Genomic DNA, 25236 nt, shown 5'->3' with positions numbered 1-25236 from the left:
TTCAATGTTTATGTTTAAATGTGAGATTGACAGGTGTTGCTGTTCAGAGGATCTGGCAATAAGTGTGAGTTTTATTAGTTTGGCCACATGTTGCTGGGGCTGTCAGCCGTCTGTCCAGAATGCATGTTTGGGAGACCTGGGTCAGACAATTTCCCAAAACAGTTGGGTTACTGTGACACCAATTTATATTTTCTACCCTGTCCTCTCCTCAACCACCAGAATTTGTTTACCCTAACTCGATGGGCTAGGCTATGTCTGTCTTTCCTGCTTGGCTATTCTCAAATTCACTTGCTAAAACAATTACACATGGTTTAAACCACAGAGCCCTTTTTTCTTGTTTTTTACCAGTATTAAGTGTCAGGTACATTGTGAAGATGCTGTTTTGTCTGTCAGGCAACTTGTACATTTTATTTCCAATCATTTGCCTCGATATCAATCAGGTTTTATCACTAACTGAAGTTAAAAAGAAACCTTCCTGAGACAGAAGCTCCATTCCCCAAAGCGTTAAAGCAGCCTGTCTCAGCCTGCGGAAGACTTGGACTCCCGTGTGGCTGCCACTGCATTACTTCACAGTGGGAGGTGAAACGCTCAGTGATAGAGACACAATCCCTTTGAAAGAGTCACACAAGTACACATCTGGCTAACTGTGGGAGGCACTGAAAGTCCACCGCTGAAGGGGCTTGGATTAGCAAAACATGTAACCCTGTACTAATGTAGATTTAAATATGCACAATAAAATGCTGGTGTGTAAAAAGAAGTATGGTTGAAGTTTTAGTGTTACTTCTTGGTTCAGAATAGTTAGGAGAAAATTATTTCTAAAGAATTAAGAAATTTAGAGGCTTAGCTTTTGTTTGTTTTTTTTCCTATGCACAACAGCTAAGTCTGTTGTAAACTTTGTATGCAGGTTATAAGGGTTATGAAAAAATCAGCACAGCATAGTATCACAAAATTTGCAAGGTAATTTCTTGTAAATACATGGTTGCCAAGTATAATTTATTTTTAAGATTATTAAATAATTAGTATTCCAAATACAAAAAACAAATCAAGTACATTTTCAGTCCAGAAGACACAATTTGCAGCTGTAAAAGATTAAGTTAAGTTCAACTGTGTCCCCAGCGGCACTGTCCTTGACCGTGTTCCTCCGTGAGTTAAAAGCCATGTGGTGCTGTCGAGGTCAAGATAGCACACTGCTCAGCCATCCGCATCTTACAGTATGGCCACATACATTTCCAGTGCATGTTCATGTGTCACAAATGGCTGAGTGCATTACATTTGAAGAGCAATAAGGGAAATTCCCTCATCTCCTGTTCACCCCCGTGTCCCCTGAAATGTCATTAAAGTGGGTATGATCTCTGAATGGACATTGAGTTAGATTATGCAGAGCTTTTTCTCAACCAATTGAAGTAAATGTGTCCATGGTGTTTTAAAAGAGCCATAAAATAAACATAAAAAATCCCTAAACTACTCTTGCACTTTAAGGCATGTATATTGCAACCAAACGTAAGTACAAAAAGGCAATATTTACAACACTTCCTTGTTATTAAAAGTTGAAGCAGTTGCACACGCCCTGCAGCGTGCTTGCTTTGCTACATGCATCTTATATATTATAAGAACAGTATACTCAGAGTATAGAATGGGGACAGTCTCTCTGAAACGGTATGCATTGCTGGGAAGGAGAGAGTCAAAGCAGTTGTATGCTAAACCTTTCCATGAATCTATCATTCTCCACTTTGCTCAGATAGCCTGCAAGGAACCTACACTAAGCTAAAGCACATAAAGTACAGTGCTTAAAGGCCCCTGTCTGCATTCTTTGTCAGGTTTTCCTAATTTGGCATTGACTTTCTGTATCTGTGTGTTCTCACAGGGCCTGGGGGCAGAGTGTAAGAACCTCTACCCTTTCCTTCTTCCTGTCATCCAGCTGAGCACCGATGTTTCCCAGCCGCCGCATGTGTATTTGCTGGAGGACGGACTGGAGCTTTGGTAGGGACACACACGTGCCACCCCATACATATTTACATCCTGATGTGGACCTATATGTAGAACTAATTTCCTCGTTTGCTTGTCAGAGCACGCTCACGCAGACACGACTCATCAATACTGTGACGATTGCTGTCTGTATCTCTCTTGTTTCCCCTTTTCTCTGATGATCAATTCACTCAAACCCTTTTGTCATATTAGTCATCAGCCCTGTTTGCTGACTTACATTGAGTACATATATGGGAACAAAATGCACACAGTTTCCAGATAAAAAGAGGTAAATTGGCTCACCGTGACATCTTATTATATCTGGCTTTTTCACAGACGACCACTCTGGGTGGGCGATGAAGCTGTTGAATATTCATGTGCCTCACAGTCTTGCCTTTCTCGTGTTATTGTTTTGTGCACGTGCCATTTTGAAGCTCTCTCAAGAATAAACTGAAAAACAGTATGCTCACTTTGCAAATGCATTACACCCACAAAAGGTTTGGTTCAATGGAAAAGAATTTGCAGGGTTACCTTTAATTCCTTTTCTACCAGCCCTGCTTAAGCAGTTTTTTTCCTGTACAGAGCTTCGGTGTTCAGCATGCTGCATGTGCTTGTAGCACAGAGCCACAGTCTAATGTCTCTGTCTTGTCTTTTATTTTGCCTGATAAACAGCCATGCCCTAAGTATTTCTTTGCTTTGTTTACAAAGACAGTGTCATTTTCTTTGCTTTTATCTTTGATCAGATGTTTTTCCTCTCCTTCTGTAGCCCTCTCACTATCTGTCTATCTTGTTTTTTTATATATAAGTCTGTGGAGCATGCAGCAAATCAGTCATTCATGTCTCTCAGTAGTTGCAGGTGAAAATTCACCAACCTTTAATTTTGGGGGGGGGGTTATCAATGAGTGTTTCCCATAAACAGTAACATCTCAGAACTATTTTCCAGGTTACATACATACACTAAGGTTGTCATGTTCAGGCATGGTACGTATAAATCACACTTACCATAAAAAATTCCCTTAAAGTAGCTTTTGAACTTTGACAATCCACCGCCATACAGTATGAGGAGAGAGGCTTGGTGAATTCATGTCATTATATTTTTAATGCACATGTACAGTGTTCCATGAAGTAGTCCAACTACAAGCTTACTTTCTTTCAAGTAAATACTGTTAGTGATTATTCTGTTCATTGTTTTTTTTTTTAAGAAACAACCTTTGTAAGTTACAAGAGCCTATCTGACTGTCCTCTGAAATTTAATTTGCTTTTATTTTGTTTTGAAACAAATTTGCAAAACTTGTCAACAATGTGTCAGTACTCTAACTGATCCAAGCAATTATCAGATTTATGTGATGTTTCTTTGTAGCAGATTTTTCTCTGCACTGAGCAAACTGTTAACATTGCTTTCCTCTCTCTCCTTCTTTTTCCTTTTCCCCCTCTGCACCCACTTCACAATGTAATATTTTTTCTGTTTTCGATGTCCTCTTCTCTTTTCCGTCTCTGTAATTTGTCCTACTGTATTTCTCTTCCCATTTTCTTTTGCCACCTCTAATCTTTATCTCCTGCACTCCTTTCCCCATTTTCTGTTTTATTTTCTCCTTTGCACTCTCTCTTTCTTCTCCTTTATTTTTCACTTTCCCTTTCACTGCCTGCTTTCCTCCTTCCCTCCCTCTCATCATGCAGGTTGGTGACTTTGGAAAACAGCCCAGCCATCACCCCAGAGCTGCTCAGAATTTTCCAGAACATGTCAGCTTTGCTGGGTGAGTTCTCATGAGATTTCTCTGTTTGCTAGCCTATCTGGCTGTATGTGTGTTTGTGCTTCTACTTTTGTGTGTGATGATGTGTGCACACACTTTTTGATGTTTTGCATTAACATATAAATTGAATCGGTGGTAGGACAGGATTACCTTGCACGGCAGCTGAATTCTCGCGATATCATGACATACGAATTGTGGTATCACAAGATCATAAAATAATCCATCTAGTCCGGCTGTAAGTAATCGCTGGTGTCTGAACCACCAGTGTTGCCGATCAGTCTGGATCATGTGAGGAGCTACTGGCAGCCATGGGTTTAGGGTTTAGGTGTGTGTGACATGGAGAGGCAAATGTTGGTTACAAACAATGGCAGTTCCTTAAGAGGTTAGTGTGGATGTAATCTCTATGAGCATATTCTGGGTATGTATGTAGAATCTGTGGGCGAAGGCACAAGTTTTTGGTATCAAAGGTGTTCTGGTTTCAGTTACAGTCTGTTTGTAGTCTAAATAGTTTTGACCAATCGTCTGAAGACGACTTAGCTTTATATTACCTTTTTAAATATGTATCTGTTTTCTCTTCATATGCATATATCTGTTTATAGGTAACAGCGGAAATGACTGGTGCACGGATGAGGAGGCCTTGGCTTGTATATTTGCTGGCTACATCAGCTCAAAATATTGACCTTTGCCGACTGAGACTTATCGTCATGAGACATGTAGCCGATGGCCTCTTAGAGTGGCGTAGATTCTGCTATAGTATCAGTTATGTTGGAACTAGAGAGCATTACTTTTTTGAAAGAAAAGCAAAGAACAGCATTGAGGTCTATTCTTGATAGAGAAGATGTTTCCACTCTTGATGACAGTGGTTAAAATGATAGATGATTCATCCAATCACCTGCCATGTATTTTTTGATAGTGCCTGTCCTTTTCCAAACAGATTCCAATGACAGCTTCTCAGTTTGTTCTGTGCAACAAACCATCTGGCACATCAGGTTAAGGAAAAAAAGGCAGCACATAGGGCTTCACCTTGAAAGTCAGAGGCTCGAATCAAGTCATGTTTTTTTCTGTGCAGTGTACTTCTGGGACGTTTGGTTCCCCAGATTTTGCTGTGCAGTGAGTGCTGTTGACTTTTACACTATTCTTTGCAGCTGCAACATGTAGTCAGCAGCACAAGGTTAGAGAAAGAGACCTCACGGTAAGGTGAAGATGTGATGAATTTACAGCTCACAGCAAGTTAATACGATTCAGTCTCTGGATTTTATTGGCATCTTGTGTCAGTAAAAAATGTTGCACATTTGTGATCCACCGTTCATGCTAGGCTTGTTATTATATGATGTGAATGCCAATGTCACACTGAATGTCACGCTTAGCCCTGTTCAAACTAAAAAACTTTGAATTGAAAACAAAATGAATTGTTGAATATTTTTATTGATAAGCCAAATCCGATTTGAGTGGCATCATTCTGAGTCAAGTACGGCTTAATAACATCAAGAATCATGTTGCTATAATGGGTTCTGGATAGTTTAATTATCATGAGGTCAAATTAGTTCTCGTGTAATAGGGATGTTTTTGTGTGTGTGTGTGTGTGTGTGTGTGTGTGTGTGTGTGTGTGTGTGTGTGTGTGTGTGCGTGTGTGTGTGTGTGTGTGTGTGTGTGTGTGTGTGGTCCTAAAGAGAGACACAGAAAACATTTCACATCAAAATAGCCTGTGAGATGAAAAAAAAGCTACACCATCTAAAAGAATGAACCAGCTGTATATGATCAAATACTTTTTAATCACAGAGAAGATGAGAGAATGAGGACAGAAAGTTGATGCAATCCATGGACATGGACTACATTTTCATAGTTTTATCACTTATGGATATTGTAGCTTGCAAAGATCACAGTTGTGGCTTTGCAGTAGCCTCAAGGCATCAAGGCTATGACTCTGGGTCTGTAGGCAGCTGTGAGTGGTGGCAGATTGAATGGAACTGGCTGGATGATTTATCACAGGCCTGGAGCATTGGGACACCTCACTTGCTGGGGAGTGTAGAGGTGTGTGTGTGTGTGTGTGTGTGTGTGTGTGTGTGTGTGTGTGTGTGTGTGTGTGTGTGTGTGTGTGTGTGTGTGTGTGTGTGTGTGTGTGTGTGTGTGTGTGTGTGCGCGCGCGCGCGCGCGCGCGCGTGCATGTGGCCTTCAGTGTGATGAGGAAAAGTATTGATTTGGTGCTTCTGCTCATACCGAGTGAGTCAGACTAATATGAACACTAGTGTAGCCTGATTGGCTTACTGGAGCATTTGATCACTTATTGTGCGGATAGAGAATCCATGAGACACAGAAGAGCAGGGAACTCAGGAAGACCGTCACAGATGGATGAAACGGCGGGGGAAGGATTTAAAGAGATTTGAGAAAAGGGGAAGACTGGTGAAACATAACAAGCAGGTGGTGGATGAAAATGAATGATTTAAGAAGTCATGGTAGGAAAATTAATGAAGAAGAAGTGACAGCGTAAAAGAGGTGATACGCTGGAGGTGTGCTCTGAGAAGTTTGGATATGGATGGATAGAAAGATAAGAGAGGCCCTTTTTACTCTTATCTAGTGCTGAACAGAAAGGGTAAACCAAGGCAATAAATGCGAAAGGAGATTATCTTTTTTTTTTTCCTTTTTTTATACAAAGCAACACAACAAGTCAAGTTATTTTAAGAGCGATTACTGATAATTACACAGAGAGGGCTGGAAGGTCACAAACTGCTTTTTGCCCTTTCAAAATGTACTTGTTTGGAAAAAGCCGATGACTCGCCTTTCACAATTGCTGCTTGTAGCTTTCCTGAGAACTGCTCATCCAAACAACTTCATGTTTGACAAGCTCTTCCTTGGGTCCTGAGTAGGCTTGGGTGATATCTATTTATTTTTCATGGCTTCCTGATATTTCATTAGAGTATGTAGTATATTACCATCGTCATCATCATCATCATAAAACCATTGTTCATATTAGGGTGCTAAAAGGAATTATAATATATAATGGCAACTGCAATAATATGATCAAGTCCATAAAAACAAATATCCAGCAATGATATCTGTAAAAAGTTAAAAATTGCAATAAAAATAGTAAAAAGGATGAAAAAGTTAAATGGCAAACAAAGCTGCCATTAGTAGAAAAATACACAACAAAAACAACAGAAATTTCTTTTTAAAAAAAATTGAATTAAAAGTAAAAAAATGTATAACCATATTTTTGGGGGTTGAAAAACAATTGGCCAAAGATCCAACCTCTACTCCTGAACGATGTTTTGTTCCACAAGCTCTCTTAGCTTTTTGAGGTCCGATAACTCACAAATGTCAAGAAAGAAAATAAAATTCATACACTTGTTTTTTGGGGGTTTTTTTTGGGGGGGGGGGGTTGCAAAAAAAATACAACCTTATACTTCTTACTTAAAATTAACTTCATTGCCTTGATAACTTTTTGGGAAACACACTTCATTTAAAACTTGACTGTAACATCAAAAAACAAACCAAAAGCTTGTTTTGTCTACTGCTCCATCACTCATCAAAAAACACCCTTAATCCACCATGTTAGATGTGAAAATATGTTTTCACCTGCTTTCCCTTCCTGCTGTTGCATGCCGGCATTTTACTTGTACTGTAACATTATCCCAACCACCTGCAGTTGCCATCTTTCTCAGCTCAGCTGCCCGTTTCACCTGTAGAGACTAAGCTCTGGTGGTGCATGCTGTGCACTACATACAATACATCCTCAATACAGCAGCCCCATATCAACTTGATGGAAAGAAAACCATCTGAATTTTTGACGGTATTGAAAATCATATTTTAGTTCCAAATACTCTGCATACTATGATACCATGATACTTCTCAAGCTTAGTCCTGCCATAACAGTTGCGTCCCGTAGCAATGCTTTGTATTAAATACATGTATACACATGTAGAAGTCTGGCAGTGGGACTTAGCAAACATCAGTCCTCATAGCCTCAACATGATTGATGAACATCTGTCAGGTAATTAGTGCACACTTATCAGCTCCTATATTACTGGTGTAAGTGGCTTTAACGATGAATTGAAGGAGGGAAGAGGGAATGTGAAAGTGGACAGAGGTTGTAAAAAGTAAATGGATGGTTGGGTGGAGGGAAATGAAAGGAGGTAATATGTGGACAGATGAGGTGATGTAGGTTTGACAGATGGGGTATAAGCACAAAATTCAGAAAAGAATGATGTGTAGAAAAGATGAGTCTGGCTGAAGATTGTATGGCTGTGTGTTGAAAACCTTCAATAGGTGCTATACATGAGCTTATAGGTTAACTTACAGATATGTGCTCATTTATCTCAGATCTCTCTGGTACGCACTTCAGCAGATGCAGGCTCAAATTATAGCTTCAGTGATTAGTCACTTCTAAGTCGACAGCAGATGATCAAATGACTGCTTTCACTTGTCTTACATGATTTACAAGACATTTTATGAAATCACCTTCGGTCACAGTAATGTTTTCACCATCATTTACAAACATTTGTCACTATTTTCTGATGTTGTACTGACAAAAATGTCTAAATATGTTGGTATTTTAGTCTGTTTTTTCTGTGAGTGATCAAAGAACAGCCTAATGCAGCGTTTCTCAAACTGTGTGGTGCACCCTACCTGCAGGGCGCAGAGACGTGACAGGTGGGGCAAGCATGAACAGGGGGGAAATTTTTGATGCAAAACTTTATTTTGAGGAACTAATGTTTTGACATCAGGATCCTTCTCACAGTGGATCAGTAAACAAATCATGCTTTCACAGAGAGTCTGTATGTTTACAGGACGAACAGATATTTGACAGGAATGAAAAGAAAAGCAGGCATTGCGATCCAGTAGTGGACAAATGCATCAGCATGCAGAGAGACTCTCATTGTTCTCCCTCGCCCCCCACCCCACTGAGCTCAGTGCATATCGTGTGTTTGGTTGAACGAGAGAGAGAGAGAGAGAGAGAGTGAGGGAGACGTGGATGCACTCAGAGCAGACAGCTGTTGGCGACTGGAGCAGATGAGAAATTATCAGTGAAGCTGTCAAGTGGTAGCAAATGCACAGTGTAGGCTATAGTTTGTCCATGAATTAATGCTTCAACTGATAACCCGATATAGCACATTTACCTGAAAACAAAAAAAGATATGCAGCATGTCTAGATACATTGTGAACATGACAGAATAGCATGAACTAGAAAAGGACTGCAAAACAACTGAAAATCAATTCAAAGTCCAAAGTAGGGGGCATCTCAGACAGACAAGACAAAGTGCTCAGCTGATAGTATTTTTTTGTCATCATTTGTTCGGGAAGAAGGGGTTGGAAAATTTTTGATCTTCCAGAGGGGTGCATGACAGGAAATGGCCTTATGTGTTACAACATTTTGCCCTCTTCCATCTCCGTCTTCATAACCTCATGGAAATAGCTCATTTTGTAACCTGATTTTACTTACACTATTATTATCATGCTCTGTGTTCACTAGGCACACTCACATTTCTCTCTTTTTCCAATATTTGGAGAGATGAGTGCTGTTTTTCTCTAGCTGTGATTGACACATTAAAGCAAAGAAAAGGAAAAAGCTTTCACATCTCTCCAGGTACAAGCTAACAGCATTCCATTAGCGAAGTAAAAAAACACACACAATGATTTTGTGGCAGATGCATATCAGAGATATTTTGTTCCTCTTTGCTAGGATTTTGCTATTGTTATGCAAGTCCGATCTGAACATTCATGAGAAGCATGTGAACTCCTTTTGAGCAGTTTTCACTGCAGTATCTTCCAGTGCTTGAACATCTTGTGAATGCTGATGCTGCACTCAAATCATGCGTGCTCACTGTAATACTGTTTGCCAATGTCATGTCAACCTTAGAAACTTGTCATTTTCTCGTTTCTTAATATGCTTTTGTATCTTAAATTGATTGAAACTCCTTAATGCCTTTTACTCTGTGGTGGTAGTCTGCACATCATTAACTATATGACTGATACAGCAGGTCAGAAAATAATTTAAAACGTCACATCCATTTAGTAGCTGCTTTCAAGCTTTCAGTCATATTAAGAATGACATTTGAATCAGACTGAAATTCTCTTTACAACTGCTGGTTCCAAGGTCAAAAATGATCTTTGGACCTCAGTGAATCACAGTCCAGACGGCCTTTTAATCTCCACCTTTTTAACACATTTCTCATTTTTACTATCCCATCTTTAGTAACTCCTGTAAAAAGTGGACTTTTGTCTCCAAAGAAACTGCAGGAGTTAGGTGTCATCCTTTTGTTTTTCACTTGATTAATAGCTCCTTTATTTTCTTCTCATTATCCTGCATTTTAATGTAAGCTTTTGCCATTAATGGGGGTTTTCACCTATGTAGCTTTACAGTTGCTTGTCAGCGCTTAGTTCTCTCTCACCCCTCATTCCCTCTGCCTGTGTCTCTGTCTCTTGGGAAAAATACCTTTTTTTCTCAAGATTAGATTAGCATATTGAAAGTACAATAATCGCATTGAATGTAATTAGATTGTTAGTGCAAGTCTTAGAGGAAACAAAGCTCCTGCGATGACAGATGATAGTTCAGAGGTATGATAACAGGTCAGAACAAAACTGTTTAAAACAAGTGTCCTTTTAACGCTAAAATAAATGGAGGATCATTTTGCATTCAGTAGTCATGCATTTATTTACATATACTGAGGGGGAAAAAATCACATAGAGCAAATTAACTTGACTTTTGTATTAGTCTTTTTGTCAAACTGGTCAGTCATTACCTTTGGCTGGTTTTCACCAGAACATTCGGTGGTTCATTTGTTTGGTCCATGGAGAGCAGTGGAGGGATGTGGGCCATTGAGAGAGTCTGGCTTGGTGTGGCGTTGCAGTTTGCCAGGTGTGTGGCCTGGCCTGCCTGATAAAGAGCCCCGCTCCATCACTGCTAAACTGGAGCAGCAAATTCCCTAATTAGAATGTCAAGAGCCTTGCCTTGGCTAAATTGTTAGACTAGCAGTACGCTCTGTATCACAGCCACCACGCTCTGAACCAGGACACATTTCAGCTGTACGTGCTGAACTGGCTAGTGAAGATGGAGAGTAAGCAGGGAAGTTTATTTCCTCATTGGCATTACGATGATTTGTGTGAGCAGGTGATAGAGCGCGAGCATCCAGTAATGTACATGCCATTTTATGTTACTTGTTCAGAATGTTAAGAAACTCAATATGTCTTGCTGTTACACAGTGAAACCTGTCCAGGGAAAGGAGGGCATGCTGGCTCCTGAAGAGGGCTTCAATCTGCAACTGATGGAGGAAGTGTTTATGTGCTTTAAAGCCTGAGTCCAGCTGATGTTACTTCTTGTTTCTGGGTTAATGTTCTTTTTCAGAGAATGGTTATAGCTGGATGAAATCTATTATCACAGCAACCAAACTGCCTTTTAAATGTGTGTGTACCATAGCACAAATAGATTCAGATTCAAATTTCCTTTGTTATTGTCATTATGCACTTCAATACATAAAGAAACATGAAAGAATGTTTCCCTTAAAAGAGAAAAAAAAAGTGCAAGTCAATAATAAACAACAGAATAAAAATAAGAAAATAAAAGTCATAGTTCAAAAGCAGTCATTATTATTAGCATGAAAAGCATTAGTGGTCACTCTTATGTAAGTTATGAGGTTGCCAATTTTTTTCCTCTTCCTTCATTTTAAGAAAATATGATAATATAAACATAAATCTAACATTAACCAAAATTCAGTTATGTCTGAATAGGACCTTCTTTGCTTAACTATTGACAGTTGATGGGACAAGTTTGTTTGCTAGTTTCTGTAAGGCTGACAAGAAGTTGATGAAATGCACTAATTTTAAACTGGTATTTTCTGCCAGGTTATTATCTTTTAGCTTTATTGTGTATCAGCTACTTTGTCTTAAACTGGGCTCCTACTTTGTGGTCTTTGAAACCTGAGGAAATTATTTTGATTTCTTTCAAAAACTTGGGGAGAATGTAATGGGAAGCCTAACAAGATATGGCCCAAACATTAGCAAGAAATTAGTAAACAGTTTAATTAAATTAAATTTAAAAAATGTAAATATGTTTTTCTGTATCATAAATGCATAATTATACCAATTATTTGTAATATAAAACATATACAGATTTTTAGGTCATCTGTTGCCACATTTTTCTTTTTAAACTGATAAGGAACATTTTTTGCCAGTTTGCCATGGTCTTTTTCCCCTTATTTTTGAAAGTAATCAAACCAATTTGCCTGGGATTCAAAGGGTTAAATAGCTTGTGAAACGTGCGAGAATGCAGCATGAGAAGACTGATATCCATCCCGGTTTAAAAGGTTTAACCTGGCGCCTTTTATTTGTCTTATGAAGTCTGTAGGTTAGTATATTATCCATCTTACACAAACTTGGTGAAAAAGTTTAACAGTATTGTGCTGGGTCCAAAACGCAAAGAAACAATCCCAAAATGAAAGCTCACTGCCCTGTCAATCCCAGATTTTGTCTTCAATGTAGCCAAAATTTAAAATGAGTTGACCAGCTTTGGGAACAAAACTAAGATTTGGTCAAAGAATATTTGGCAAACAGTATGGCTTATCAACATTGCCAGAAAATGGCTCAGAAAAATATGAAATAGTAATGCCAAAATACTCTGGGGTGGGGCTTTAAAAGCAGAGAGCAGCAGCAACAGAGCAATAAATCAATGGGAAAAATGAGAAAACATGGGAACTCTTACTGAAAGTATTTAGTATTTAAAATACTTTTACAAACAATTAAGAGTTAGTGTTTCTCATTTAAAAGCCTTTTTATTATTGTTTTTTCCAATAGATTAATAGTTGAGTCCATGACATTATAGAAAATTATGAAAAATTGACCTCACAATTACAAGAAATCCACTATGATGCTTTCAAATAGCTTGTTTTGTCTGGTCAAAAGTCCAGATATCAAAGATAACCAGTTAACAGTAATGTTGAACAAAAAAAAACCTAAAACAAAACAGTAATTCCTCACAATAAGAAAGGTAGAGCCAGAAATTGTTGGTGCTTTTTAATTGTCTGAAATGAAGAATTAATTTTTAGCAAGTGTTTCTGTACTGCTAACCTGCCTACACTCCACTTTAAGGTAAATAAATGAAAATAGACAGGACAATTACAGCATGACCTTGCTGAAGTGGCTTTTAAAGCAATAATAGGACAAAAATTGGGCAGTGCAAAACACTGCTTCATGATCATCCCATCAGTTAGCAATTACTGCTGCAGCCAAAGACATGTCAGACCATCCCCACGAAGATCAATGATAGTGTATTGAGAGAGCTTTCGGCCTCATCTTCTGCCTGTGAGAGAATGTGGTCTCGCAGTTAACTGCCCAGCTAATGTGCTCCATGGATCAATCTGGACGTCCCCACCAGAGGACAACCTTTTTATTACAAGCTCCTCAACTAGCAGTAATGACTGATTACAGCAATCACGGATGTTGTATTTATTTGGCAATATTTATTGCAGGGATAGAAAAACCTTGAACAACACATCTTAAGATTGATTATAAGATGTACATAGCAGGTCCTTAAAATGTCTACTTAATTTTATAAATATTAGGCCTTAAAAGCCATTAAATAGTCTTGAATTTGTCCCACAAACATTATCTAATATCATTTGTCCAACTTTTAACCTTTTTGTCAAAATGAGTTAAGCTTATTGGTGCCAAAATCCACATATCTGATGTTAGAATCTTTTAACCAAACACAGAACCTATACTTTATACTTTGCCTTTTGGCAAAATGTAGACTAACCTAACTCATTCTAATAACTATATTTCTAAATAAAACCTATGTCTGTACAGGACTACATACCATACATAATACTTACACTCACCTGCAATTTTTAAATAAGAAAAAAAAATATGCAGAAAATAGTCTTAAGATAAGATAGGATAAACCTTTATTAGTCCCACCATGGAAAAATTCACATTGTTACAGCAGCAAGGAAAGCAGCAAAGAAAACTATAGAAATACTATTAAAGAGCAAGGTGCTGTGTAATAAAAAGCAAAGTGCAAACAAATTTGGTTCAAAAAGTAGTAACTTGAAAAGGGTAACAAAAAGCATCAAATTATTATATAAAAGGGTCTGATATTTGTAGACATCCTGCTATACTGAAATCATTTCTAATCATTAACCTTTTTTTTCTTTAGCAGTCAAAATCTTCTTAGTTCTATTTGCCTTTTCAACCTTGAGCTGCTTTTTGGATCAACTAAAGAGAGATGTTTCAGAAATTTTCTTGGCACTGTGCTGGGAGGTTTCTGCTTTCTCATCATTGCTGTCATCTCATACATGGGTGTCTCCTTATAAAGGTGATGTTTGCCACTTCATTGATTTCCTTGCTGAGCTTTTATTGCTTATCTCATGCATGGTTACTCGTCCGTGACTTTTTCAAAGACTTTGTCGTTCAAGCACCAAATGGGAGTCATCTTCTCATCTTGCAACTGTAGCTGTTGGCCGTGTTGTTTTTCATGTTTTTGCAGAGAGTCCTTTGTGTATGGCAAAACCTGGCAAAGTAAGCCGTCTCTGGAGAGCTGCAGGGTGTGTCCCCAACAAACACAAGTGTCCTTGTAGCATATCAGTGCAGATTTTGGCCCCACTTTTTTGGAATCTGTTGTCCCCATCACGCACTGCAAAGCGAAAATTGGGTTGGGAGATGACCAAAATTTTAGCAGTGTCCCAAACAACCATTAGAGGTACTTCAGAGGCGTTATCACAGTCAGACGTGGGGCTCATTTTCCTGTTAATGTTGATAACCGAAGCGGATTGTGCAGCACATGCCCAGGGCTATGAAGGATGTACTGACTAAAGCTTAATCAGTGCTTTAGCAGCTGTTTTTGTGACTATTTGATTATAGCAGATGATGATGTGTGTGTGTGTGTTTGTGAGGCGGTTGTGTCCTCACTTGCCTTTTATAGTATTGATTTGGCAAAATAGCCTATTCTGTTTTAGAATAATATTCATAAGGGGTCTCTGATATGCTGTCTATGGCCATTTACTTGCATGGGAGAAAAGAATATTAAAATATTTTCATAATTAATCAGTCCTTTCAAAATCAAAATAAAGCTTCAGAAATTGCCACACTTCAGTAAGCACCTCTCTAACACACAGTAAATAATTACACTAATTGAGTTTATAACAAAGGTAGAATTACAAATTATTCACTTTTCTATTTTGTTCTTACTTTTTTTGGACAGCAAGTGTACACTTGTGTTTGATGTCACCTGAATTTTATGTTCCGATAATAGTTTGGAACAGGAATTAAAAATCTTTGACTATCAGAAGTGAACCAATAAGTCAAAGTAATAAATGCCAAAATAAACAAATCTGGAACTGTGCATCAAACTAGCTGTTAAAAAATCTTCGTTGGAGCAGTTTTTCTCCCCCAAAGTCAACTTGATGTTGTACTCATGTACACAGTGACATAACTTTAACTTTGCGTATGGTTCATCCATGCAAAACATTGATCAGAAACAGGCAGTGTATCTGTTACTTGTTTTGTAGATATGTTTGTCAGTTACTTTTATATTTTATAATTGGTGTTTGACAAAGTTAAAAAAATCAAATATAATTTGTAAATAGACAGGAGTGGAGTGGAGTAACACTGTATTTTCAAAATACTAGAAATACTTTCTCAAAAAAAACAAGACTAGGTCAAAGTCTTTTATATATCTGGACCGTTTATAACATGCTAGAGGTGCTTTTCATTTAAAATGAGGGCATTTCATTTGAAAAGGATACAGGAAGCAGCTGCAGACCAAAAGTAAAACTTAATCACTCAGTCAGTTGTTCTCAGTCATGGATTTTTTGTGTTTACTGGGCTGGATCCACTGTTGGCGTCCAGACAAAAAATATTAAACATCAGTTGAAATCTTAAAATAAAGAACAATACACACACACACACGCAGCAGAAGAACCTGTTGGCTCTGGAGTGGTACCCACAGATCAAGCCTCTTTTTGTTTGATTTGACTTAACCATCCACTCTTCAGCCCAAGTTAGTGAAGTTTGTCACACACATGACTGTTGGAGGCGGTGCAGCGGCCACTACTAAGTTTGTACAATGAGGATAGTTGTCAGCCCTTTGCTCTCTAGTTTTCACAAAAACGGTGCCTGCATTTGTGCTTGGTGAAGGAAAAAAGGGAAAGAAAGTAAGAAAAAGGGGGACAAAAACACAACTAAAACTCTTGTAAATCATAAAAAATAATGCAGGTGAGGAATTAAGTGAATCATAATACACAAAAGACTCCTTAAACTAGGGCAGCACTAGCCTGTAGCGCACATCCAGGTGTAGCACACATTTTGCCAACTGAAATAAACAAAACACTGATTCTTACATAAACATAAACAACATCCCCACCCAACTCTTCAGTATTGATTCCCCTTTTGGAGAAGATCAATGGCAGTAAAGGTTTATTGTCTGCTAAAAGTTACTCTAGCTGAGACATGTGTAACATACAGACACTTTTCTTCATGTAGCAGCACCAGTCAGACTGAGGTTTTCTCCCGCGGTGCTTCATCCCGAGTTCACACTTCATTCCAGATTTACCATTATGTCATATTTGTCAGAAGAGAGTCATATAGTTTCTCTGCTATCTGGTCCGGAGTAGCTTTCTATCTGTGCCTGGGGGGTTGGCTTGTAGCTCACTCATAAAATTGCCGTTCCAAGTCTGTGTCGTTCTGGGCCTGTGGAGTCCTGCTGGTGGCATCTTGGCTCAAAGCAATGATATAAGATGCTGATCGGCTGTCGCTGGAGGGATGCTGTGAGAGCTGTTCAGGCATATGCCACCAGCTGAAGGCCACCGGTGGTTTAAAGCCTCCTCCTCTTGTAGACTCTGAATATGTTTCAGTTACATTTTCTGGTTGGAGGCAGATTTTATGACAACATGAATGCACCTCTTAGGTCCGTCACACTTTAGCTAGCATCTGCTTTTGGCTCCCTCAACACTTTCTACTTTTGAGTAAAACCTTAAAGCTTGTTTTAGATCTACAGTATACATGCAAGTTTTTTTCCCCCCCTAAGTTTTGTTTTAAGATGCACAAACATTTAGTTTATATAATCACGCTAAAAAGAAATGATGAAAAGCTATCACCAGACTGTTCGGATTATATTTGTTGCATGTAAAATATGATAATCTACTGACAAGTTTATAAAAGACAAGCGCACAACCATTTGTTTTGACTCAATAACTAAATTAAAATGGATGCAGGTCTGCTTTTTCTTCCACTGTACAAAAATGAAGCCAAAATATCCTGATACAGCCACAGTGATCTTGCGCTGGTGACGTCATTTGGAGTCTGCACAGTAGCATTTTGTACTGTATCAAGTTTTGGACATCTGACCAGTTGTAAGCAGCATCATTGAATATGAGCACACCGATTTGCGCACAAAGCTGTCAATCATGACATGAAACCCACTTTCTATAAAATCAAATAACTAATTAAGACAACTCATTAGTAAAAGTTAAATTCCTGAACGTTTAAGTGATAAGAATTACATAAAATAACAGAAACCATCTTTGGGGGAAAAAAATTATTTGATGTGGACTTTGATTTTTATTCATAATATGCTAACAAGGAGGGGGGCCGGCTTTATGACCTATACTGTAGCCAGCCGTCAAAAGGTGATTGAGATGTTTTGGGGAGCTGTCATGTCGTCTATCTTTATTATACAGTCATGTTGTTGACAAAGTACTTGTATGTATGTCATTGGTTGCGTAGGAATACTTGTGTGTTGTTTGAGTGGCCTTGATGATACTCCTCTGTGTGTGTCATACTGCCATTTTTCAAGGGTGTGTTCCAGTGTGGGTGTTTGTTTGTGTAAACAAGCATGTATGACATATTTTTCTTGTTGCTGTTGCTTATTACTATGGTGAGGCTAGTGGGAATTGCTCTCAGTTGAAACTGATTTCATGATATTTGAGGATGACAGTCATTCTGCTGTCAATAGGACTGAACAGAGCTCAACCATTCAGCTGCCCTATTTAGCTGCAGGACAAAACACAAGGCTTTTTTTAAAATTTGGGTATAGTCTAAAATCCCTTAAAAGGGAGAAAAATGTTGATTGGTTGTGTATGCACTGTCGACTTGGGTTGCAGTACTGAGATAGCACATTTTATTAAATGAAAATGTAGCTATTTCATATGTAATGATAATTGTTTGTATTACCTATTCAACATCAATGACATTAAATCTGAGGTCAAATCCTACTTTAGACAGAATTTGAATTACAGCACACTTGATGGGATATGTATTTCCACAACAGCAAAAAAAACATCAAAATGCATTCCCTGAAAGACTCACAACTACGGTCTCAGGTATCTTTTTATATGCGCAGTAGAGCCCAAATGTTCATATTTTTAAGGATTGTGCCAAATAAATAATGGACTGACAATTTTTTGTTTTAACATTTTTCACCAAAAAGACACCCATATTTTGTATTTTTTAAATGCTATTTTTAACCCTTTATTCACTGTTTAGTGCATACATATAGCCCAATACAAAGTCAACAAAGCGATGATATTAGATAAAAGTAAGAAAGCAACAACATTAATGAGCATAGATAAAAGAAAGAAAGAAAACAAAAATAATAAGAAAAACAAACCAAATACAATGAAAACAAACAAGCAAATATACAAATAGAGCGTTGGTTGCTCGCTCTAGATACATTTCATGTAAGAGTTTTGCAGGATGAGTTTGGTTAGGCGTCATTCATTTTTTTCTGCTCATGCCTATGCACATACACTTTTTTAACCCCTTTTTCTCTATACCTGTCCTGCTTTCCTCCTTTTCCTTTCCTTTCCTTTCCTTCCCTTGCTACACAGTTGTGTTTGCATTTATATCTGTATTGTGGCATCAGCTCAATGTAGATTTGTTTGAAATAATTTTCAATGGATTGGAGGTAACTACACTGAAAATTTTTTTGTATACTTTTAGACACATTTCACAGTGAACAACATATAGTTCAAAGAGTAGCTTGATAGATTCCCCAGCTTATATTTAGTGAAAGGGAAAAACATGTAAATGTGATACAGGTGTAGATAATGCAGCCTATTAGTAGGTTTTAAGAGAAAAAAAGAGTTGCTCTCATTAAATGCACCCACCTTGGTGTCAACTAGGAACCATGATCATTTATTCACCTCCTCTGCAGGACTGCAGACCTGTCATGCTTGCCTTGTCAGATGACGCTGTGTGTCCTTGTTCACCCACTGTTAAGCAATCTGTTGCCTTTGCTTTATTCTTTAGAAAACTAAACGTCCTGACCTGATCACAGGAAAGCATTTGTTGAAGCCGAGCTCTCATTTTTCTGTCTGTCCGTTTGCTTGTGATGCTCTATGTTCCAGTATGTTCCAGTATTTGTTCTACAGTACACAAACTGTGGGAAGATCAGATTGATTTCTTTACTATACAGTTGATATCACTTTGACTTTTTAAATTATCACTCTTCTCCTTGTCCCTGTTTTTTCGCATCTTTGTAGCTGATTTGATTTTGAAATAAATCATTTTCTTTTCTTCATCTGTGCTCACAAAACTTGCTTGCACTGTGTGTGTTTAGAGTAATGTTGCCCCATACTATGTTTGTACTGTTGAATATTCATGTAGACTGATTTGCTGACTAAATAGGCCCCTGGAATACATTATGTACCTGCACAGATAGCAGATGGCAGCATGCATTATCTTCATTACCTATTTGTGTCTGGCAGATGGCTAGAGAAAACATATTGCATACATCAACATTAATATCACCTGTACGGACCAGCCTGGTCGGACTGGACCTCCTCTATTACTACCCACAAGTGACTTCTAATTTTCTTCCATAAAAACCTTGATGAAAAGAAGTTTCATGAGGTATAAGTGCTTTTTGAAAATGAAGAAAGTTTGTTCTAACTTTGGCTTTGGAAAGAGACAATATGTTTGAAAATAACATGAAGCTATATCTCCCTAAGCTACTGCAAATATAGGCTTCTGTGCTAGAACAACAACTCAGTGCCACAGAGGAGCAATGTATTAGACTGGCAAAATATTTGCATCAGAGGTTTCAGGTCTCTGATTGTAGGATTATATTTTTTCTTATATACTCATAAAAGATGCTCTTAGAAAGATCCAAGTGTGTGTTGCTCAATGAGCCATATGCTTGTGAGCAATACAGGCCTGAAATCATGTGTTTGTGTCATCATATATATTTTTTTAATAAATACTGTAGTAGGCATGAGAGCTTTGATTATTGGTATTGATCTTCAAACAAGTACTGTAGAAAAACACTTTAAAAAAAACCCTGCTTCACTAAATAATAGAAGAAGAACAGAAGGAAAGCTGAAGAGTGAATGAGAGAAAAATAAGAGGGAAATAGCAAGCAGGATACACTCTACAGGCATCGAGGTGTGAGAAAATATTAATACACTTGTGATTCACGTTTCTGAGAATCGACACGGTTTCACGAAACATAGTATCACTATGACTTTTTAATGAATAGCTCACATGTAAAGATTTTTTTTCAGTAGGTCATTTTCTGTTCTGTTTAAACCCCTGACTGCTAGATAGCAGTGTTGTTATTGATCTTAAGCCATTTGACTGTTTCACTCGCACACAAACATATTGCCAGTGTGTTGTGGGGCTAGTTGTAAATACTAATATGGATCCTGCTGTTCTGACGCATAAAAAAGTTGTTTTTTTACTCAGATTGTATGCATATGATGTTGTGTTCTTTGTAACATGACATTTTTCCTAAAATGTGATGCTAAAAAAATCACCGTATGTTGATTTGCTTACAGTGATGCAATATATCACAATATACTGTTTATGTATAGCATTGACAAACTCTTGCCAATACACAGCTCTAAAAGCTAAGTAGGTAGTGACTAATTGTGGATAACACTATTTCCACAGCACAAAATTTGACACTCACCTGGCCTTGTGTTTGTTGTTGTTTTTCTTTCTTTTTTCTATTTTTTTTTTTTTTTTTTTTAGCAAAAGCATACCCAAGTTACCAGTTATAACTTGTGTTTTTGCATAACATCTTTTCAGCTTGTTATACCATGAAAAAAAAGGTGTTTACTTTTAATCTCTCATCTCAAGAATGGTCTTACTGTGACTTCACCCATTAGTTTGTTGACTCCTTCTCTTGGTTTCTTGGAGCTAGAAGTGACCATATTTGGACAAGAGGGTGGAGCTGTGGAGAAGCGAGGGGCGGATTTGATTAGACTAGCAATGGCTTGCAGGTAACCTGTCACTCAAGTGGCCCTGCCTTTAAGTTTGCATAACTTGGGGTCCCTGGTGGCTCAGTTGGTAGAGCGGGCCCCCCCTATGCACAGAGGTTATGTTCTTGCCGCAGTGGCTGTGGGCTCGATTCTGGCCTCAGCCCTTTGCTGCATGTCATCCCCTCTGTCTCCCCCTTTCATACTATAGCTATCCTATCATCAATAAAGGCAAAAAGAAAGCCACAAAAAAATCTTTAAAAAAAAAAAAGTATACATAACTCTGAGCCTTAATGAAATGCAAAGACAGCTTTATAAAAATGCACCTGCAACTGCAAAAACGGGGGCCTTTCTGCAGGTTTTTCTTTTCTTCTCTTTTCTTTTTGTCTTTTTAAGCTACAACAGGAACTGCAGTTTTTGGAACTTCCGCATTGGCTCAATTTTTCAACCTCAGAGGTTGCCGCTTGGTTTTAAAAATTCAACCAAACAAGAAAAGAAAGCAACATTTTTGTATATATTCATACAAATAGGTGCATAGATATTTTCTAATCTATTTAATTGCATGGTGACCCTGGAGATTCATCTTGGGATTACTTGAGTTGGGCCTGACCTCTTGAAAAGAGGTCCTTCAGAAAGAATTACTGCACACCCATTAAAACATAAACAAAAAGAAATACACAATGAAATGTTTTGAGTTTTAACAGCTCTAACTTTACTCAACACCAAAATAATGTGTTATATATGTATGTATTCATAGGTCTATATATCCACAGTATTTGTCCCCTGTGTACATTCAGGGAAGTAACCATCGTCCTGGGTGTTAGAATTAGCTCCGCTGTCAACTAGTTTGAGGTAAACAGCTATTCTTGGTGTTAGAGTCAGCTACACTGTCAGCGTGCATTACTCTCAAAGTATTCATACAGATGTTAGTCTCGGTGTATGTATAAATGCTGTATGTGTGACTGTCTGGGGGTGTTAGTGTCGGCATGCAAGTGTGTGTGAGTGTTTCAGTTCCTGTCTGTCCTTCAGCTGTCTCTCAATCCTTTCTCTTTTCTTCCTTTTCTCTCACCTGTCTGTGTGTTTGTGTCTGTATTTCCAAGTGCCAAGGGGTATTTTAGGCGTTAAGATCTGCTAACATGCCAGCTTATATTACAATCGAACCTATATCCTGCTGTGTGTATGTTATTTGTGGTAAATGTTTAGGCCACCTCTTACTGCTCATGTCCTCCTCATTCTCATCATGTATGTCCTCTGTCTGCATACTTGACAATACCTTAAGTATTTAAAACTCCCCCTCTTTGTTGTGTTTTTCTCATAACTTCATCTTCTTGTCTGTTACCCTCTTTTACTAAGTTGAACTTTAGCTGCCTGCTAAGCAATTGTAAATACTGTAAAATTTGGCTCAATTTACAGAGCCTTCTTTCCTCGTTTTCCAACACGTTTGCACACATGAGCAAGGAAACACACTCAATACTCTGTGTACAGTATATAATATGGCAAATCGTTCACTCAGTGCCCACCCTTTAATTGTAACACCAAACCTATTACACAACTAGTCATGTCAGTTAGGCTTGTTTTCTCTGCTCCATGGAACAAGAGGCCATTAACAGTTAGAGCCATGGTGCTATACTGGCTTCAGACGTGTACACATACTTAGTGGTTAAAAGTCAATTCTTTGCAATCCAGCCTCCCAATGGTCCAAAGTGATATGTGTTTGGTTTAGAATTATCTGAAGGACATTTTTAATGTGTTACCAATTCTGTACAAAATGCCTCATGTTTAGTTTTCTTCATTGTGAGTGTTTTTAAGGTTACAGTTGCTGAGCTTTTTGGAGCATATCTGCTCTTTTATGATGCTAAAATGTTCCGGCCTCTTTTTTTGATCTGTTTAAGCACCCATTGTTGTCCCCTTTAGTTTTTGTTTCTACTGTTACATTTATCCCTAGGTTATGGTTTTATTGTAATCCTGTTTGAATGTAGCCTTGTGAGTTAAATCCTCTTTGCCCCTGTGGTGTTGAGTAAAAATAAACACAATATTTTTGTGTTTTTCAAATCCGTATGATGCACCACAATGTGAATAAATACTTCATAGACTTTGTACATACAGCAAACCCGCAGGTCATATCCAGCATTGATGTCCGAAGCTTCACTTTGTCTGTGTTAACATGAACTTAAACAGTGAAGGTCAGACAAACACCAGAGCGAAGTAGAAAATATTTAACGCTGGGATAATGATGTTGCAGAGGCAACAGCATGCTTAATAATTTAGCTTGTAGTTCTTCCTAATAGATCCCCTCTCATTAATGCTGGCAGATAAGCAGCCACTTGTGGTTTTTTTGAAGGCATAAAAAGCTATAACCGCAACGTTTCTTTGTTGCATCATGAGCATCTTTAATAGGCTGGTTTTCAAAAAAAAAAACCCTCATCAAGTACTTTTTTTAATACCCACAATGTGTCAGTTTTGTGTCTTTTTTGTTTGCATCTACTGGATTTTCTTTTAGCATGTAAGAGCACAACTAGATGCACTCAGAGGATGTTATGATAAAACATCAGAAGCAGCTGTTACAGAGTAAAGAAACAGCTTTTGTCCTTGATGGTATTTTCACGGACAATATTTACTCTAGTTAAGCTTGTTGCACAACACCAAAGTAGTATTTAGACCAAGTGAGTTTATCTTCTTATCTTGTAAAACCAATGAGTCACTCTCCTTTTCCTGGACTTAATGATCTTTTTTTTATTGGTAAAAGCTGTGAGGTGCCTCATTCTAAAGGTTTAGTTTCTGCACTAAGATTAAAAATCAACGGATATGCAGTGCCTGTTAAAAATCCCTCTCATCCCCATTGACTTTTCATGTATTATTTTTATACAATTAAGAGTTACAGTGGATGAAATTAGGAGTTTCCAAAAGTAAGGCATATGTTTTTAATGATTCCTCCCAGTAAACAAAGTCAGTTAGACCATTCACCCAGAATACAGTGTAGTCTAAATTTGTTGAACTTCTGAACACCCTTCTACAGTGGGATCTTTTATCAACAAAAGCCTTTCTCCTTCCTCTCTATGTGCATTGTCCAACCCTGCCTGCTCCCATCAATTAAACCCTTTTTGTCCAATTTATTAAAATGTAACATCTGATGTTCTGTTTCAGAGCTGAGCTCCGAGAACCTGCGTACCTGCTTTCAGATCGTTAATGCCTACTTATATTTGTCTGCCACAGACTTCCTGCAGGTGAGACTTGCGCACATTTTTACACTAGCACATTATCCTCAAAGGTTGTATAGAACCTCCCTCTGCTCACATATATAATTTTATTTTCTCCTCAGAACTATGCAGAATCATTGTGTCGAGCTTTCTGCGATCTGCTGAAAGACATCACGAATGAGGGACAGGTCCAGGTGCTCAAGGTACTGTCACTTCATCGCTCTGGCACACAGAACTATATCACCTCTGTTTATTCTCTGCCTGTCTTTCCGTGGGGTTCAGTTTTTCATCCTCCCCTCTTAAGTTCCCTTACAGTGTTTGTTTGTTTTGTCTGGGTGGCCCAGTGAATAGCAGGTGCACTTGAAGTGGCATTAAATGCTGTATACACAGACATAAACAGACACAGAAAATGCTGCTTGTGAAATGAGACCAGGTTATAATGCCGGTAAAGCCTCAATATTCTCACTGCTAATAAATCATTTGAGAAGTGTTGTGGCATTTACCTCAAACAGCCTACTCAAAATCTCTTTTCTGCCAATTACCTTTTATGTCTCAATGTCAAAATATTGAATTTGGGCTGTTAACTAAACAATCTAATGAACCTCATTTTTATCACAAAAAATCTAATTTTATTATTTATAAAGTTGTGTCTGTTCAGTTGTTATTAATGACAATTTTAAATGTGGTTTTTGGCCACATAATATCACCAATGCTGCTCAGGTGTAGAGTGCTGTAGGAATGAGTCCTCAAACCCAGAAATGAGTTAGTATCCTCCGCCTTTGGTTCCCTCTCCTCAAAGTCGATGGGTTTTTTTTCATGGGTTTTGGATTAGATATCCTGTTGCAGACCTTGTGAGCAGTTTCATGTAAAAACAGTTTTTCACTACTAATCTACACCTGTCAACTGTATCATTGTACAGAAGGAAGCGTGCATCTACTGTTAGCTCATCCAGCACCACTGAGCTAGTTAATGTTACAACTTATCCAGTTGGGACGCCTTTAATGTTTACATCTCACTTTTCACGATCACAAGCCTCTTGTTGATAAGTAAATGCACACTTCCTTTTGTGCAGTGATACAGTCAGCGGGTGTAGTTTCTACAGGTAGAATGAAAAATATTCATTTTTGATTTTGTGGTGAA

The 25236-nt window shown here is 38.1% G+C and overlaps 1 protein-coding gene across 1 annotated transcript in view; it reads left to right on the top strand.

Annotated features, from left to right (window-relative positions):
- ipo11 (importin 11) overlaps positions 1 to 25236 on the top strand; it is a 152850-nt gene that overhangs the window by 79305 nt on the left and 48309 nt on the right. Inside the window, exons 21-24 of the mRNA XM_042488560.2 lie at positions 1865 to 1980; positions 3643 to 3719; positions 24044 to 24123; positions 24219 to 24299. Coding sequence (XP_042344494.1) covers positions 1865 to 1980; positions 3643 to 3719; positions 24044 to 24123; positions 24219 to 24299 — 354 coding nt within the window. The remainder of the gene's footprint in view (positions 1 to 1864; positions 1981 to 3642; positions 3720 to 24043; positions 24124 to 24218; positions 24300 to 25236) is intronic.

This window comes from Plectropomus leopardus, chromosome 4 (assembly GCF_026936395.1).
Source record: "Plectropomus leopardus strain MGB_pleo_1.0 chromosome 4, ASM2693639v1, whole genome shotgun sequence".
Taxonomy (NCBI): domain Eukaryota; kingdom Metazoa; phylum Chordata; class Actinopteri; order Perciformes; family Serranidae; genus Plectropomus; species Plectropomus leopardus.
This window is presented reverse-complemented; position numbering and strand designations above follow the sequence as displayed.